The sequence below is a fragment of the Synchiropus splendidus genome, chromosome 1 (assembly GCF_027744825.2).
Source record: "Synchiropus splendidus isolate RoL2022-P1 chromosome 1, RoL_Sspl_1.0, whole genome shotgun sequence".
NCBI lineage: Eukaryota > Metazoa > Chordata > Actinopteri > Syngnathiformes > Callionymidae > Synchiropus > Synchiropus splendidus.
The window spans coordinates 48,785,115-48,799,936 of NC_071334.1; the positions used below are offsets into that span (position 1 = coordinate 48,785,115).

The 14,822-nt window shown below is 41.7% G+C and overlaps 1 protein-coding gene across 3 annotated transcripts in view; it reads right to left on the reverse strand.

The window, feature by feature from the left end:
* col5a1 (procollagen, type V, alpha 1) overlaps nucleotides 1-14,822 on the reverse strand; it is a 77,524-nt gene that overhangs the window by 16,220 nt on the left and 46,482 nt on the right. For all 3 annotated transcript variants that reach the window (XM_053856844.1, XM_053856836.1, XM_053856828.1), the window contains exons 21-43: nucleotides 13,606-13,659; nucleotides 12,818-12,862; nucleotides 12,663-12,716; nucleotides 12,542-12,586; nucleotides 11,537-11,590; nucleotides 9,906-9,950; nucleotides 9,766-9,819; nucleotides 8,988-9,032; nucleotides 8,398-8,451; nucleotides 5,461-5,568; nucleotides 4,134-4,187; nucleotides 3,995-4,048; nucleotides 3,385-3,429; nucleotides 3,248-3,301; nucleotides 3,133-3,177; nucleotides 2,827-2,880; nucleotides 2,686-2,739; nucleotides 2,550-2,603; nucleotides 2,326-2,433; nucleotides 2,159-2,248; nucleotides 1,733-1,786; nucleotides 1,203-1,310; nucleotides 1,025-1,132 (exon numbers count right to left, since the gene is read on the reverse strand). In XM_053856844.1, coding sequence (XP_053712819.1) covers nucleotides 1,025-1,132; nucleotides 1,203-1,310; nucleotides 1,733-1,786; nucleotides 2,159-2,248; nucleotides 2,326-2,433; nucleotides 2,550-2,603; nucleotides 2,686-2,739; nucleotides 2,827-2,880; nucleotides 3,133-3,177; nucleotides 3,248-3,301; nucleotides 3,385-3,429; nucleotides 3,995-4,048; nucleotides 4,134-4,187; nucleotides 5,461-5,568; nucleotides 8,398-8,451; nucleotides 8,988-9,032; nucleotides 9,766-9,819; nucleotides 9,906-9,950; nucleotides 11,537-11,590; nucleotides 12,542-12,586; nucleotides 12,663-12,716; nucleotides 12,818-12,862; nucleotides 13,606-13,659 — 1,440 coding nt within the window. The remainder of the gene's footprint in view (nucleotides 1-1,024; nucleotides 1,133-1,202; nucleotides 1,311-1,732; nucleotides 1,787-2,158; nucleotides 2,249-2,325; nucleotides 2,434-2,549; nucleotides 2,604-2,685; nucleotides 2,740-2,826; nucleotides 2,881-3,132; nucleotides 3,178-3,247; nucleotides 3,302-3,384; nucleotides 3,430-3,994; nucleotides 4,049-4,133; nucleotides 4,188-5,460; nucleotides 5,569-8,397; nucleotides 8,452-8,987; nucleotides 9,033-9,765; nucleotides 9,820-9,905; nucleotides 9,951-11,536; nucleotides 11,591-12,541; nucleotides 12,587-12,662; nucleotides 12,717-12,817; nucleotides 12,863-13,605; nucleotides 13,660-14,822) is intronic.

The window sequence follows — 14,822 nt, forward strand, 5'->3', positions numbered from 1 at the left end:
CTCAATAATATCTACAAACATGTGACGACATGTTTAAGTTCTTTTTCATTTCAAATGTATGATGTTCTTCCAGCAACACACCACATTTTCTTCCTACTGTAGAATTACAAGCAATGAAAATGTCAAATGTTTAGATTGTGTTCGAGGAGATATAAACAAACATTCTATCATTCCTAGAAGCCAAAAGCTCTGTGTTGTATTGCAGTACCGTTTCATAATGCATAGTATCTTCCTGCAGCTCAGATTGAAATGTGTCGCCATGACAGAGAGCATGTGCGTGTGTGTTTGGATATGGCATCTGCAAACTTGACCGAACAGAAGGTGACAGAAGCTGTGAAATGACTTCAGACCCTCCGCTCATGCCCCAATGTTTGCGGACATTCCAATTGTTTGTGTCAAAAATAGTCCACATCAGATGGAGGTTCATCACGTTGGATGAGTCAGTGGCGCTCCACGCAGCCAAGCGACTGGAATAGACCACAAATCCCAGCCAGAGTTTTGCCTCCACAAGCTGTGGGCGTCTGAAAACAACAATATAATCCAAAAGAGCTTGTCCAACCTGAGCTTCAGATGTCAGCTCAAGTGGTTGTGCTGCAGCCCTCTAGAAGAAGTTACAGTCTGTGAGATCTTTTCTATGTGCATAACCAACCCCCTCAGCCGCGCCTCTGTGCACCTCAGGGAGCAGCGAAAGACCCTGTTAAGAAGCTGAGCTTTCTTCAAGAGATAAGCAGATCATCCCTGCGAGTTCCTCTGTAACTCACTCTACCTCAAATTCCAGATTCTTTCGAACACAACAGCAACACTTCCCGCCTCACCCCCCCACTCTGTGTGTTTATAGTGCAACAAAAGCAGCGACCGGAGGCGTTCGCCGTCTGAAGATCAGTTAATCAATGCAAACTCTGTCTGACAAATTGCTGTTGACGCTGTCGAGGTCGCGGGCAGAAAGTCGCGCTGTTCTTTTCTCTGCTGAATCATTCAGTTGAAAAACTTCTCCTGACTATTAACACTGTAACAGCTAACTCACTTTGTCTCCGTCCTCTCCAGGTGGTCCGGGAGGTCCTCCAGGTCCTGGCAGGCCCACTGGTCCTTGAATACCGTCTCTTCCAGCTGGGCCTTGAGGTCCTTTCTCTCCCTGAGGGCATTTCATTGTCAGGTTTTACTGTTCCCGCATGACGTTATTCATGTTGCGTTTATTTTCCTACCGGTCCGCCTTTCTCTCCAGCAGGACCAGGAGGTCCCTGAGGACCAGAACGTCCAGGTAAACCAGTGGGCCCGGCTGGGCCTGCTGGACCACGCTCACCAGGAGAACCCTGTGGTAGCAGACACAGAGTCAGTCGTTGAAGTCCAAATACAGCGTCTTCATTTCAGCATTATTGTTTTATTTATATCTATTTTTTTTCTGATTGTCACTAAAAGTATTTCTTTTCTGCTCATTGTCTTGTTAATATGTATGTCATTTGTTTTTCCAATATGCTTACACTCAATCTAAATTTTATTGAACCGTTTATTAAAGTCGCATTAATAATTCACAACTATTGCCTCATGGTTTTTCTCTCCATCTCCTGCACATTTGAAATGTCATCCAAGTCATTTGGTTCTGACAGAAAGATGCACAACAATTGAATTTTTCCTCCGTCAGATCTGATCGATTCTCTCCGGGTGGACAGGTCAGAACCATCCACTGATCACACAATGAAATGAAAACTGAACTGGAGCAGTGTTTTGTACTCACAGCAGGACCTGGGGGACCGTGTGGACCCTCATTGCCTTTCAGCCCATGCGCCCCCTGCAGAGCAACACAAGAACAAGGAGTTGTTAGTGGCGACACGTCATTTGAAACCAACACAACACAGCAATGCTGGACTTGTATATCACCTGCAAGAGATTTGAAAAGCAGAACAGCCATTTGTCCCTGTGTAACAATGAACCTCTTTTTTTCTTGATAGTCACGTGTGCATGTGTGTGGGTTGCATAACTAACAGAGGAGTCGTCTACTTAGAATACATTAGCAAACAGCCTGGAGCATAGTTCTGGTCCCGAAGCCCACACGGGGAGCTGGGAGATTGTGTCTCCAGGCCAGAACACTGTCGAGTCCAGGACTCTTATGCAACAGCAGAAGTGTGAGCAGAATCGTGAGAACTGTTGAATAAGCGCTCACCACAGGGCCGGGCAGACCTCTGTCTCCAGGGAAACCTCTTGGCCCAGGTGGACCGTCTTTGCCAGCTGGACCAGCAGGTCCGGGGTCACCCTGAAGAGAAAATGGCATCGTCATTAATCCTCTTCACACTGTGCTGAATCACGTTGGAGACAGAAATCAGAACTTACCTTTGCTCCTTCTTTCCCTGCTGCTCCAGGAAGACCTTGTTCACCGGGTGGACCGGGGGGTCCTGGGTGTCCTCTATCTCCCATTGGTCCAGTCTCACCAGTTGGTCCCTATTGAAGCCAAGGACGGAGCATCATGAGCTCACAATGAAGAGCTTATCTTGTAAGTATTACAGTCTGTGTTAGCATTGCCACTCGACTGCATATGACGGATGTCAATAGCTCACCTGAGGTCCGACAACACCAGGCGGTCCAGGAGGGCCGGTCTTTCCTTGGAATCCCTGATTTCAAACGGAAAGCAAACACTATTGACGTCTGACTCTACACACCCCCCAGGGGTATTCAAGAGTTCATTTCACTTACGGTCTCGCCTCTCTGTCCAGGGTGTCCGGGAAGTCCATCTTTGCCAGCAGGTCCCTGAGCAAGTCAACACAAATCGATAAATGCTGATGTTTGGAATAATAAATACCTTGATGCGTCCTCACAGAATAGCTTTAGACTCACCGGGGGCCCCTTTGGTCCAGGGAAACCAGTCGGTCCCTGAGGACCTGGAAGTCCCTGAAAGATTACATGACAGGTCAATACATCCATACCAAACTCTAAAACATAAACAAAGCCTCTTCATGAATAAATACATATTGTAAAAGATTTTGTGCCAAAAAAAACTGTTTTTTTTCATGGAATTGTGGCAATGTATGTGTGAAAAAGTCATCTTGAAATTGCTGAAGAACTTGACTTGCGAATCAGATATTAAAAGGAGCGATCGAAAAGGGCTCATTTAGTTGCTCACAAGAGCGTAGTGTGGCTTACCCTTTCACCTGGAGGTCCTGGTGGGCCGTCATTTCCTGAGTTGCCCTGTTGAGATAGCATGACTGGTTGAATGGCGCTGGTTTGATGTAAAACAAAGTATTTCAGCTCCACGTACCTTTGGTCCAGCCTTGCCTGTTGGCCCCCTTGGTCCCCTCTCTCCACGTGGACCCTGAAATGAAAAGGAAATATTAAGCAGTCTTCTCCAACATCCCCATCACATCTCGGATTCTTCCATGTCTCCACATGACTCACCGTTGGACCTCTCTGTCCACGTGGACCAGGCTTTCCAGCCGTTCCCTGCAGAAAAAAATATGAAGCGGTCCGATCATTTTACGATGATGAGTCCTACACAGCACTGAAGATTTCTCATCATTAATTAAAAACAACTTCATCACACCAGGACCGGATCTTTTTTTTTTTAAAACCGCAGAATAACATTGCTTTATATCACAATTATAATGTCAAGAGTAATGAAGAGATATATCTTCAGCGTTGCTTTAAACTTAGGAACGAGTGCAGCCAAACGGCGTTAATGGCACTTTATTATCCATTTTGCTGTCTGGAGTCTCATAAACATGGCAAACGCTGGGTGAAGATGAAAAGCTCAGTGCTCCGGGTGGCAAACCATTACTCTTGCCGTGAAGCTAATGGCCCGTCCCGGAGACAAAGAACATGAAACATGGCTCTGGAAGCTAAATGTGATAAAACAGTGCTACTGCTGATTTGAGTATTGAGGGACTCGAGGAATGTCTCAGTCCTTTGTGAGAATCTTTATTTTTAGGGTCCTTGATCGATTTGACGTGGCTCACATTGAGCCGACCCTTGCAAAGGGTTGAGCAGAATGGTAAGGACTCCCACATACCCGTGTTCCCTTTTCTCCGTTGGCACCTGGGAAGCCTTGGAAGCCCTGTGATCCCTGATGACAGAATTTAGAAAATGAAAATGAGAAAATATACTATATGTACTTGATATATAAACCCTTATATAAAAGCTTAACTTACCTTTGGCCCTTGTCTTCCTGGGTACCCGGGCAGTCCAGGCACTCCGAGTTTACCCTGCAAAAGATTCCCGATGAACAAGACAGTGTGTATCCTGTATAGATTTTAGTTTGACATTTCTGAGTATCAACGTTTGTGTAGTCGATGTTAATGTTGTGTTGCAGAAGATAGTACAACATGGGCAACACAAAGGCAGTACCCCAGAAGGTTGCGGTTCTTGCGGTAGTTATGGTATATTCGGAGCATGTCATAGAGGCAATAAGTTAGTAGGGCTAAACGTGAAAAAATGGACGCCCAGTTTTTCTCACCACGAAGCCTGAGTAGTAGATGCAGGTCATAGACCTTGTTAGCAAGTAGTAATGTAGTAGTATGTACTGTGAGAGGTTGTGTACTGCAGTTGCAGGTAAAGAGCGATGATCACTATTTTTTTAGTTTTGGCGAGTAATGGGTAGATGAGCGATCATGAACGAATACTGAAGGGTTGATGAAACAATGTCTGACTTTTTTAAGTGTCCACTAGATGGCGCTCTTGGTTGTTCATGTTCAAAAAATATTTTACAGCAGAGAGTGCCATCTGGTGGCCTCTGAAATTCAGGACACTGTGTCATGAAACTTCATCAAGCCTTCAGTATTGCATCATGAAAGCTCGTGTACCCAACTCTAGTTGTGAGAGTGTACGTAGCAGTATGAGTATTGTGGTCATTGTGACAATATATTTTTTTGTTTTTGTTTTGTCATTTCAGTAAAAGTAATTGTTGTGGTGACACATGCAATAGTTGTACTTGTTTTACTGCAATTGCATTTGTAACATTCTTTGGTTCAAGAGATATCACTTCATCACAACATCCCGAGGTGCTTTGCTCCTTCAGATATGATCAAATCCATGATGGATGCAGTGGAAAACGAAAAACAAAAGTGATGAAGACGAGTGCTGTCTCTACACTCAGCACCACACACTCATCACAATAACATTTTGTGTCGGTTTGCTGACGAACTGCCAAGTAGATGCATGAATTAGCGCACACTTGGTGACACCCGACATCTGTTCAGAGACACATTATCAAGAGATTGTCTCTCTTCCGACAATTTGTTATTCTTCAGCAAGAAATTTGCCTCAAAGTCCTTAAACAAAAGGCGGTGAAATAATAAATAACTCAGACGTGATGGTTTCATGCTGGAAGAATCATTGTCGGTTTAGAGGAGATGGATTTGAAAACATGTTTTCCTTTCTTTAGTCTGCCCAGTGATCAATGCCATAATAGCACGTATTGAACTTGTTAGACTGTGAGATAAGATGTGAGGACTTGTTTCCTCTTTCTCACTCACTCACCTTCTCTCCAGATGGCCCGAGAGGACCAGGATCACCAGGCAGCCCAGCACGACCCTTGGGCCCCTCTGGCCCATCTTCTCCTCTGGGTCCAGCAGAGCCGAGCTCACCCTGAAAAACACAAAATGTCTTAAATTTGTCGCCTTATCCTTTTGGTTTAGCTAAATACATATGGAATACTTTATCACCATACTGTGACACAAATCTCCATGTGACCCAGCATGGTTTTAACCTCTCTTGTAGGCTGTATGACTCGAGGCTAGATGAAACCTACCTAGTGCACTGCAGTCTCAGTACCCCCCTAATAACAAGTCATCCAGAAGCACGCATGATCTTGTGCAGCTTGTTTCAATGAGGGGTGTCATCTCAACTGGTAGATCCACCTACTCGACAACTCCACTTCATTGCTCCCTCGCTCTGTAATTCATTTTCACCCATCAACTATACACAGACAAGGACGTGACCGTATTATAAATGAACGAAAATACTGCACTTGGGACCAGATTTCCAACCCATCCTCGCAACCATGGCGTTATATACTGACGTTAAGAAAGTGGACTTTTGCGTCATGTACTGACGCCTTGGCTTTTCAGTTACCCGTGAAGAGGCAACGTTCAGAAGCTCTCTTCACAGACTTGCATTGGATGTCCATTGCTATTTAAAAAAAAAGTAATGTGGCTCTCCACCTCACTTATGGTGCCATAACTGAAACAAATGGACAGTTTGAGGGCCTTTAAATAGCACGTGTCATTATGTGAAGAATAGAAGAAGCGACATCTTATCTAACCGTAGTTTAAAATGACGCTCTGCCCACAGTGTCAGGATATGGACTTGGGCTTCAATTGAAAATCTAATGCGTCAACATGCAAGGGTGACGGCTGCCTTCAGCGTCAGTATGTGACGCCATGGGAGAGAGGATGGGTTGCAAATTCCAGAACAGCTCTTCACCATCGGTTGGACCACAATGTACCCTGAGATTCCACTAGGCGTTTAGCATTTACAGAGAAGCATGTACACTATATGTGTTATAAACTGGCGTATAATGTGCTAAAGTCCCCTTGACATCACCTTGTACCTTCTATTCTTACACTGGATTTGTAAGACTTGAACCTCGCCTTTTCTCCATCAAAGGGTTCCCACAGACTGGTACTGGCGCACAAGAGCTACAACTTCCACCATAGAATATTAGCCTCACATAATGTTTTGGCTGCCAGGTGAACGGTATAAAGGAGAAAACAGCCGTGGAGCTTCCATGGCAATTTAGGCAAAACTTGTTCCTAACTTTCAGCCCAACGTCTGGTTCCTTTCTCTTCCGGCCTGCAGCTCAACGCGGCGAGTGAATCCATTATCGCTCTCTGCGAGATGCACCTCCTCTACAAGGACACACCATAATTGACAGACTACAAACTGGCTCCGACATCCACTCAGCAGTGCGGCGACTCGCTGGCGTGTGAGAGGGCTCTTGTTAAAGTATTGCCGAGAGTTGCAGCAGCGTACACACACACATTAATGAGATATAAAACAGCATCAAGCCGACTGTACTTGCTCGCTCATCAAAGAAAACGCTTTACACGGAGAGGCCTCATGGACTTTCTATTCTTAGCCCTGCTTTAAAAAATCTGATATTTACATTCTGGACCATGTCGGTTTCAGCCGGAGCGAAGAAAGTAAAAAAAAAAAAAAAAAAAGCTTCTTAAATCTTTGCTTTCATCTGGGTACGCTGCTTCTCAAGAGGAAAACAGACCGGAGCCCTGTGTACTCTCTTGGGTTGGAAGGGGTTTAAAGTGCCATTGATTTTGACTTTTTCTCTTCACTTTGCTACAGAGAGCCGGTCAGGGACTCGCAGGGGTTCAGTGTTTGAAGTCGGAGCTGAGGCGAGTCATGTTTCCCACTGTAAAAGAAGGTTTTCTTAAACTTGACAATGTAAATCCCCTGTGCCGGAGTGAGGCAGAGGCTGGCGCAGCACACCTGTCAGAAATGTGCATTTCCACAGCATTTCTCAAGGTTAACAGAAGCAAAAGTTCCTGGCTTATATCCAGAACAAAGAGAAACCTCAGCTGAAGCGTTTTAAACAGCAATGACTATATATGTATATATATATTTGTTGTGTGGAGAGTCTTGTCCCTGCAGTATTGCTCACTGACTTGAAACTTCAGCTGTTCATGTTATGGGATAGCAAAGCGGCAGTCTTTTTTTTTTCATTTGTTTGTTTTCGTTTTGTTTCTTTTCCATTTCAAATCACATAGGAAAACTGCAGCAAAAACAAAATCCGCCTCCATCCTCAAGCGAGTTCCCCTCACCGGTTCTCTTCTCTTTCAACTACTCAGTATTAAAGGGTAGGTGAGGTTTCATGAAACAGTGTCCTGATTTTCAGAGGCCTCCAGATGGCACTGTCTGCAGTAAAATGTTTGGACTAATTCAATGAAACTTCAGATCGTTTTTAAAACAAGAGCGCCAATTAGTGGCCCCTGAAAATCAAGCCACTGTTTCATCAATCCTGCAACACTGTTTCATGATACCTCATCTACCCACCCAACTACGTGTTTTGTAAGGTGGAGTTTCCATGACCATTCGTGGACAGCTCCGCCACCAACCCTCGGATATGGAATGGCTATGTGATTGGTGGAGGGAAAGCACTGCTTGTAGAAGGCACAAGGGTTACGGCAAACCAACAATCTGGCCGTTGATGTAGGGATTACTGTCTTCCACTGCGTGAGACAGGAGCAGAAGGAACTGCTAAGACGCGTTTAACTGATGGCCTCCAAGGCTGTTCAGTCTTGTTAAACTAGCCCCATGCATCCCTTTAAGCCATCGCTCCCCTTCACTTCACAGCTCCTTCTCATCTTTCACCTTTTGCATGGCTCCAGATATTATATGATATGATGCGCCGTGCTGACACAGCACATATAAGACTGGAAATACAAACAAAGAAACTCTTACCCTGTCACCTTTAATACCCATGTCTCCCTTGAAGCCCGGGAAGCCGTCTTCTCCCTGTCATGAATACACAAAAGGTGTTGAATATTTTGCATACAGCGAAAACCATTTGGCAATAACACAATCAAGGGCATTTGCACAAAGATGTTGCTATGGAAACACGTTCATGCCTCCAGATGCAGATGATGAACCTGCATCAATCATCAGCACATGCCTGATGATGTCTTTAGAAGCAGGTAGACAATCTGTGTGCACACATTTGGGGTCTTTGTTGCACACATTCAGGGCTCTGTAGAGAGCCCTCAGGGAACTCATGATAATCCGATGTTAATTTGGATCTCATTTCTTTACAACATGGAAGTGGTTGTCCTCCAGGATCATAGTTTTCAGATATCAGGCTCATTCTATTATTGAATCTCCGTCATTATGAGCTTTTCTTATTTTTAGATGGGGAGAAAATGTAGCATTATATTGTAGGTAGTTGCATTAAGTTGTTTTCTGTCCACTAGGAGGCAAGTTTCTTTCAAACCTGGCAGGAGACTAACAGACTGACGCGAATGATCTGGTCAGTTTGTCATCAAGTGTCGACTCACCTTCTCGCCCTTGGTTCCTTTCAGCCCTCTGACACCGTCGGCTCCCTGAAACGGACAGATAAACCATTACTTAAGTTCTTGTTAATCATTTGGAGTTGCATGGCTTCCGCTAACAACACAAGGGCAGCAAGTTTCTCCAGACATAAGTAAGTCAGAAGTTGAACGGGTTGTTAGCTAGAAGGTTCCTGTGTCATCAGATGTTTTGGTTTTGATGTTGAAGAGAACCTGGAGGCTCACCACTTTAAGCTCAGCGTGAAGTTAGATGAGAGAACAGCATCATTGCCAGCTCTGTCTTTCTGACAGGAGAATAAACCTTTGCGCTGTCAGAAACAATAGTTTCATCACTTTTGTTCTATGTCAGATAGAGGTTCAAACGATATAGAAAATAACACTTCGACAATAACCGCATCATCCAATTAGGAAAAAAAACAGATATTCCCATTATGGAAAAAGATCAAATCATTTTCATTATCATTATAAATGGAACTTGAAAACAGAATAGTGTTGTCAAAATAATAACAATAGGAAATAATAATAAGCAATGGAAATGTTTAAAAGTGCCTGTAAATAATTTGTAATTATTAAAAAAAAAAAAAACCTCAATGGATACAATGACACAGTACTTACTTATGACAAAAGGAAAAATAACATAAACTGATGATGAATGAGAATTGTTATTGTTGTTGTATGTAGAAACTTGTACTATTATTATTTAAGTATTTCATAAATTGAATTTATATAGTTCAGAAAATGCAAGGGTTACAGTGAGACTACTTACCTTTACACCACGAGGACCGGGGTAACCAATTGGTCCTTGAGGTCCAGCAGGTCCCTGCAGGTACAAAAAAAAGTAAAAGTTGGAAAACAGTGAACAACTAAAAAAGTATTCAACTTTATAGTGACTGTACAAGAACATACCAAGTGGCCTTTCTCTCCAGGAGGGCCCTCCTTTCCAGGGTGTCCCTGTCAAGACGAAAGTAATGAGAAAATTGAAGACTACGACAGTAGTTAAAAGGATATATAAATGAGGCAAGGAGCAAGATATAGGTTTATGAAACAGACACATAAAGTAAATTGACAATAAATGCAACAAACAAATGAAGATATACATCCATTAATTATATTTTTACCATAACAAAAACTTTCTAGGCCTCAAATAAGGATCTAGAATTACGAATGAAGTAAGACATAGTCGTGTTTACACAGTAATTTAAATGTTCTTTTGCAAATCTGTTTAACAGGGAGAGCAGGTGTCTTTCCCACCGAGACGTGGCGAGTGGCTGGGCCTTCACAGGACACAACCACTTAACACACTCACGAATGACAGAAGTGAAAGTCAATTCAATTCAAAATAGAACGTTGTATCATTCATTAATTACTATACATCGAATAAATAAATGAACACAACTGAAAATGAATTTTGCGGTTTCAGGATCATCCCCCCACATGAGTGCAAAGCAGGGGAAAGAAGGCTGGACTGTGAAGGATGAGTTTTCCTGGGAGACAAAAGAGATGTTCACAGCCTCTGATGGGTTTTTGGGGACATGAAATGGAAGAAGAAAATTGATAAACGAGTGAGAAGTGCTGCGGAGAGAAGGTGCGAAAAATGGACCTGTATAAAAAAGAAAAAGCTAAACGTGTAAATGGCCCGAAAGCAATTTCCAGGCGTGAGACAGGTTCTACATCCTTCTCATCCTGGACCGAGTCGTCCATTTTTGGAGACAAGCCGTGTCCTTTTTTTGACTTATTCATATTTCACAGGCTTCCATTTTAGTCCACGGCTATTCCTGTCTTCAGAGACGAATTAGACGTGGGACTATTCTGGGCTAGACGGTGGAGCGGAGCTGCACGTGCCTGTTTCACCTGCCTTGCTGTCTAACTGAAACGGACATCAATAATTTAAAACCCACGACTCAAATCCATCCAAATCTTAAAAACTTAAATATCTTAAACGGCACAAAACAATGGGTGCTTGTCACCTAAAGTAAACTGACGAGTACAGAAATGTACATTGAAACCAATGAATGAAGAGCAGACAGTACACGGTGTTCACTCCAAAATAAATTTAAATAAAATGAGAAAATGTATCCAATGTGATAGAAAATAAGTGAAAAATCCCTTTAAAAATACAGGGGGAAACAACAAACACAAGCAAAGGAATCCGAAATAAAATAAATTAACAATAATGTCTGTTTAATAATATGAAACAGTTAATGTATCTTAAAATGTATCTTATTCTTGAATCATCAGAAGTAGCAAGCAATAAATTACACTAATCGGACTCTAAACAGAACTAGCTTCACTAAAACAGCAGGTTCTTCAACATAAAATAGAAAACATATTAATTCATCCATTGTGTTTTTAACTGAAGTTTGGATTTTTACAGACTTCTACTGTAGTTTGCTCTCAAGTCGTGACATGGCTCAGAACCTAGAGCTAATTCTAAATGAGACTAGCTCGCACACAAGTGGCTGAATTGTAGGTTTCCTTGTCATTCACGATTCAAGGTATTTGACCCAGATTTGAAGTTTCGTTGCTAGTGAACTCACCGGTGGACCATCGGCTCCTGGCATTCCTGGTAAACCTGGTTTTCCAGTTGGTCCCTAAAGTGAGACAAGAGACGGAAATGAATGGATGTTGCCTACACGTGCGGATGCTAGCAGAATTTAAGAATTTAAGAATGTTCTAAACCATTTTTCTAACATTAATATATACACATTGAAAGTTCCTGAGACCCAATCACCTCATAAAGAACATAATATATGTAACACCTTAGATTGGGGAACAGATATTAACTATTAATAAAGCAATTACTTGCCCATTTATGGTTAATGACAATTACAGGGTAAAATCAAGTCAGTCTTCACAAGGTACTTAACAATACTTTATGGTCAGTAATTACTGGTTAATATGCAGTGAATACACACATGAGTAAGGAGTTTATTTAGGGTAATTCCTAATCTAAAGTGTGACCGATAAATTGTAAAATAAAATGTAAAATAATTTAATGTTATATGAACGGAACAGTTGGAAAACAAAATAACAAAATAATAAATGTTCAACATCAGTCACTGAAATGAAGAAGGATATAGATCAACCAGCAGTCAGGAGGAATTGCAGATGCCACAGCTCACAGATCACAGCAGCAGCACACGACACCTTGCACCTGCCATTCTGCTCATTTCGGATATTTAATTTGAATGGATTGTATGGGAAGTTTCTCCTTTTGATGCTACCACCCACAACTTCTTCATTTTTTGGGAAACTTTTAATAGTTTGAGGTCAACGATAACAAGGCCAGAGTACGCTGCGTCTGGAAATGGGCCTTCAAATCTGCATTATTTCCACTCAAGACTGAGACATTAAATTAAAATGCATGGCGTCACGATCACAGCTCTCGGTCCAGTGTGGTTCTGCACCCAGGTGTGATGAGCATGAGCACAGTGATGAGGAGCTCATGTAATTTAATGAGAACGCTTCCTGCCACATTATGGATTTTTCTATTTTGTCAAGATGGAGAAACAACACGCCCACATCTTTTCTCAGCCTCATACCTTTTCCCCAGGAGGTCCGATAGCACCTTGAGGTCCCGGAAGTCCCTGTGGAGGCACGAAAGAACCGCCATTCAGAACCTCCATGGGTGAGAGGACGTCATTTCATCTGCTCATCACTCACCTGGGCACCGGGGTTGCCTTGCTGTCCTGGGGGTCCTGGTTCTCCTTGAGGTCCCTGAAAGAATATCAGCGCTTTTAAATATTCATATTGTCATTGAACATGGATTTTTTTTTATGTCAATTAGCAATTCGAGTGGAGAAAAGCAGTTTACTTACAATGTTTCCTTTGGGACCAGAGGGTCCGTCCATCCCGGTGACACCCTGCACAAGAGACAGTGATGTCAAAGCCCTGCTAATACGCAACACTCTCTTCACATGATGTCACATGACTTTGAGAGGTCATCTCAGTGTCTTAGTCTCTGACTCTTCTCACTCCCATAAAGCCGTCATTATTGTCTAACACTATTGACATGTGGGTCTCACAAATATCATGTAGTCTTCCTCTTGAGATGTTGACATATGACATTGACCTTTCAGGGGAAAGCAGCTGTTCGGGGGAAAGGGTGGGCATGGTCACAGTATTTTATTTTCATTTTTGCTTTAATTTAGATTTGCATTTCGATTTTTATTTTCAACTGCACTATGTATGTCAAAAAATGTACAAAATGATGATTTAAAAAATCTAATATTATGTACTATATATATCGATCAGCATCAGTACATTCTCTCTCACACGATTTTATTTGATCATCTGCTCTTAAACAGGCTGGATTTCTCCCCGCAAAAAACTTTTTTTTACAGCTGATGAGAGATTTAGATTTATCATCCTTAGACCTCAACAGCATCTTGAAATCCTGATTGATGCACACGCCCCAAATTTAATCTGCTGCGACTTCATAATTTGATACATAGGCCGGTGTTTGTGTATTCTGCCTGAGATATATTGAGTACGACATCTCCCCACAGACACTTTTGTTCCTGCAGCCTGTGAGCAGAAATGAATTGAAAAAGGTGCCAACACAAAGGAGGGAGAAAGAGGAGGAGGAGGAGGGTAGTGGACTCACAGGAGGTCCAGGAGGTCCCTGAGGTCCTTTGGGTCCCAGCAATCCACGTGGCCCCTAGGAAAAGAAAAGAAATGAGATTTAGAGGATGTCAGACCTCTGAACAGAGGTATGTATTATTAAAGCACCAAATGAAGTTTCTAAATGGTTCCTCCTGAAATATCCTGCGGGAGTCAGAGAAGCTGAAAATGTCTCTTTTTATTCCAACCATTCATTCTCCCCACAGCGAGGGTGCTCAAACACAAATGAAGGGAAAAGTCCCAAAGCTGCAGCTTTGATTCTCAGCATCAGAACGTTCAGGAAGCCGATCCGACGTTCTGCTTTTCTCATTCAGATGAGCGCAAAAAGTGAATTAATGCATGAATAAATGCGATAAGAATACTGAAAATATCAAACAATTGCGTATTTCTAAGCCTAAGTAAAATCTTTTTTTTCAATACTGACAAAAAATATTTATTGTAATTTATTTTTCTTTTAATTTACAGTATATTATTTTTCATGTGGCTGTTATGTAGCAATTTTTATTCGTATCTGAAATTAAATCATTTTGATAACGACATAAAATGTAATTACATTAAATATTTACACCGCATATTATATACAATAATGGTGAATATTGCTATCAGTATCTTCATTTACGTATCTTTATTTTATAACTACTATAACTGTCATTTTCATTTTTTTAAATCACATTTCCTATTTTATGCTTCCATATTTTTGTTGAAAATGTTCCAAAAAAATTGAAAATTTACAAAACATAATAAAGACCCTTTTTATTTGAGAAAATTAGTTCGAAGTACTGAGAAAATTATCATATTCTTCTTCACTGATGTGTATGTGTTCAACATGTATTTCTTGTTTTCCTCTAAAAGGTTGCAAAAATTTGTACCTCTATAATACTTTTTGAGTTTAGAGATTTTATAGCAAAGATTTCTGCAATTTCTTGTGGATGTAGTCAGATGTAAAATAAAATATTAATGGTAATACTTGTTTTGGATTATTCTTCAGTCCTGTGACTTGACTGTATGGTATGTTGCTATTTCGTGGGGTTTTGTGCAAATTAATTCATAATATTGTTTCACTTTTGTATGACTTCTAAATAATTTAGTCTCTTCTCTTATTACATCGAAGATAATAATTGATATTCAATTTTATTTTAATTTTTAAAGGGAAAGGTTTTCTTTCTTTTTCTAGTGGCGATTCAAACAGCAACCCTGCCA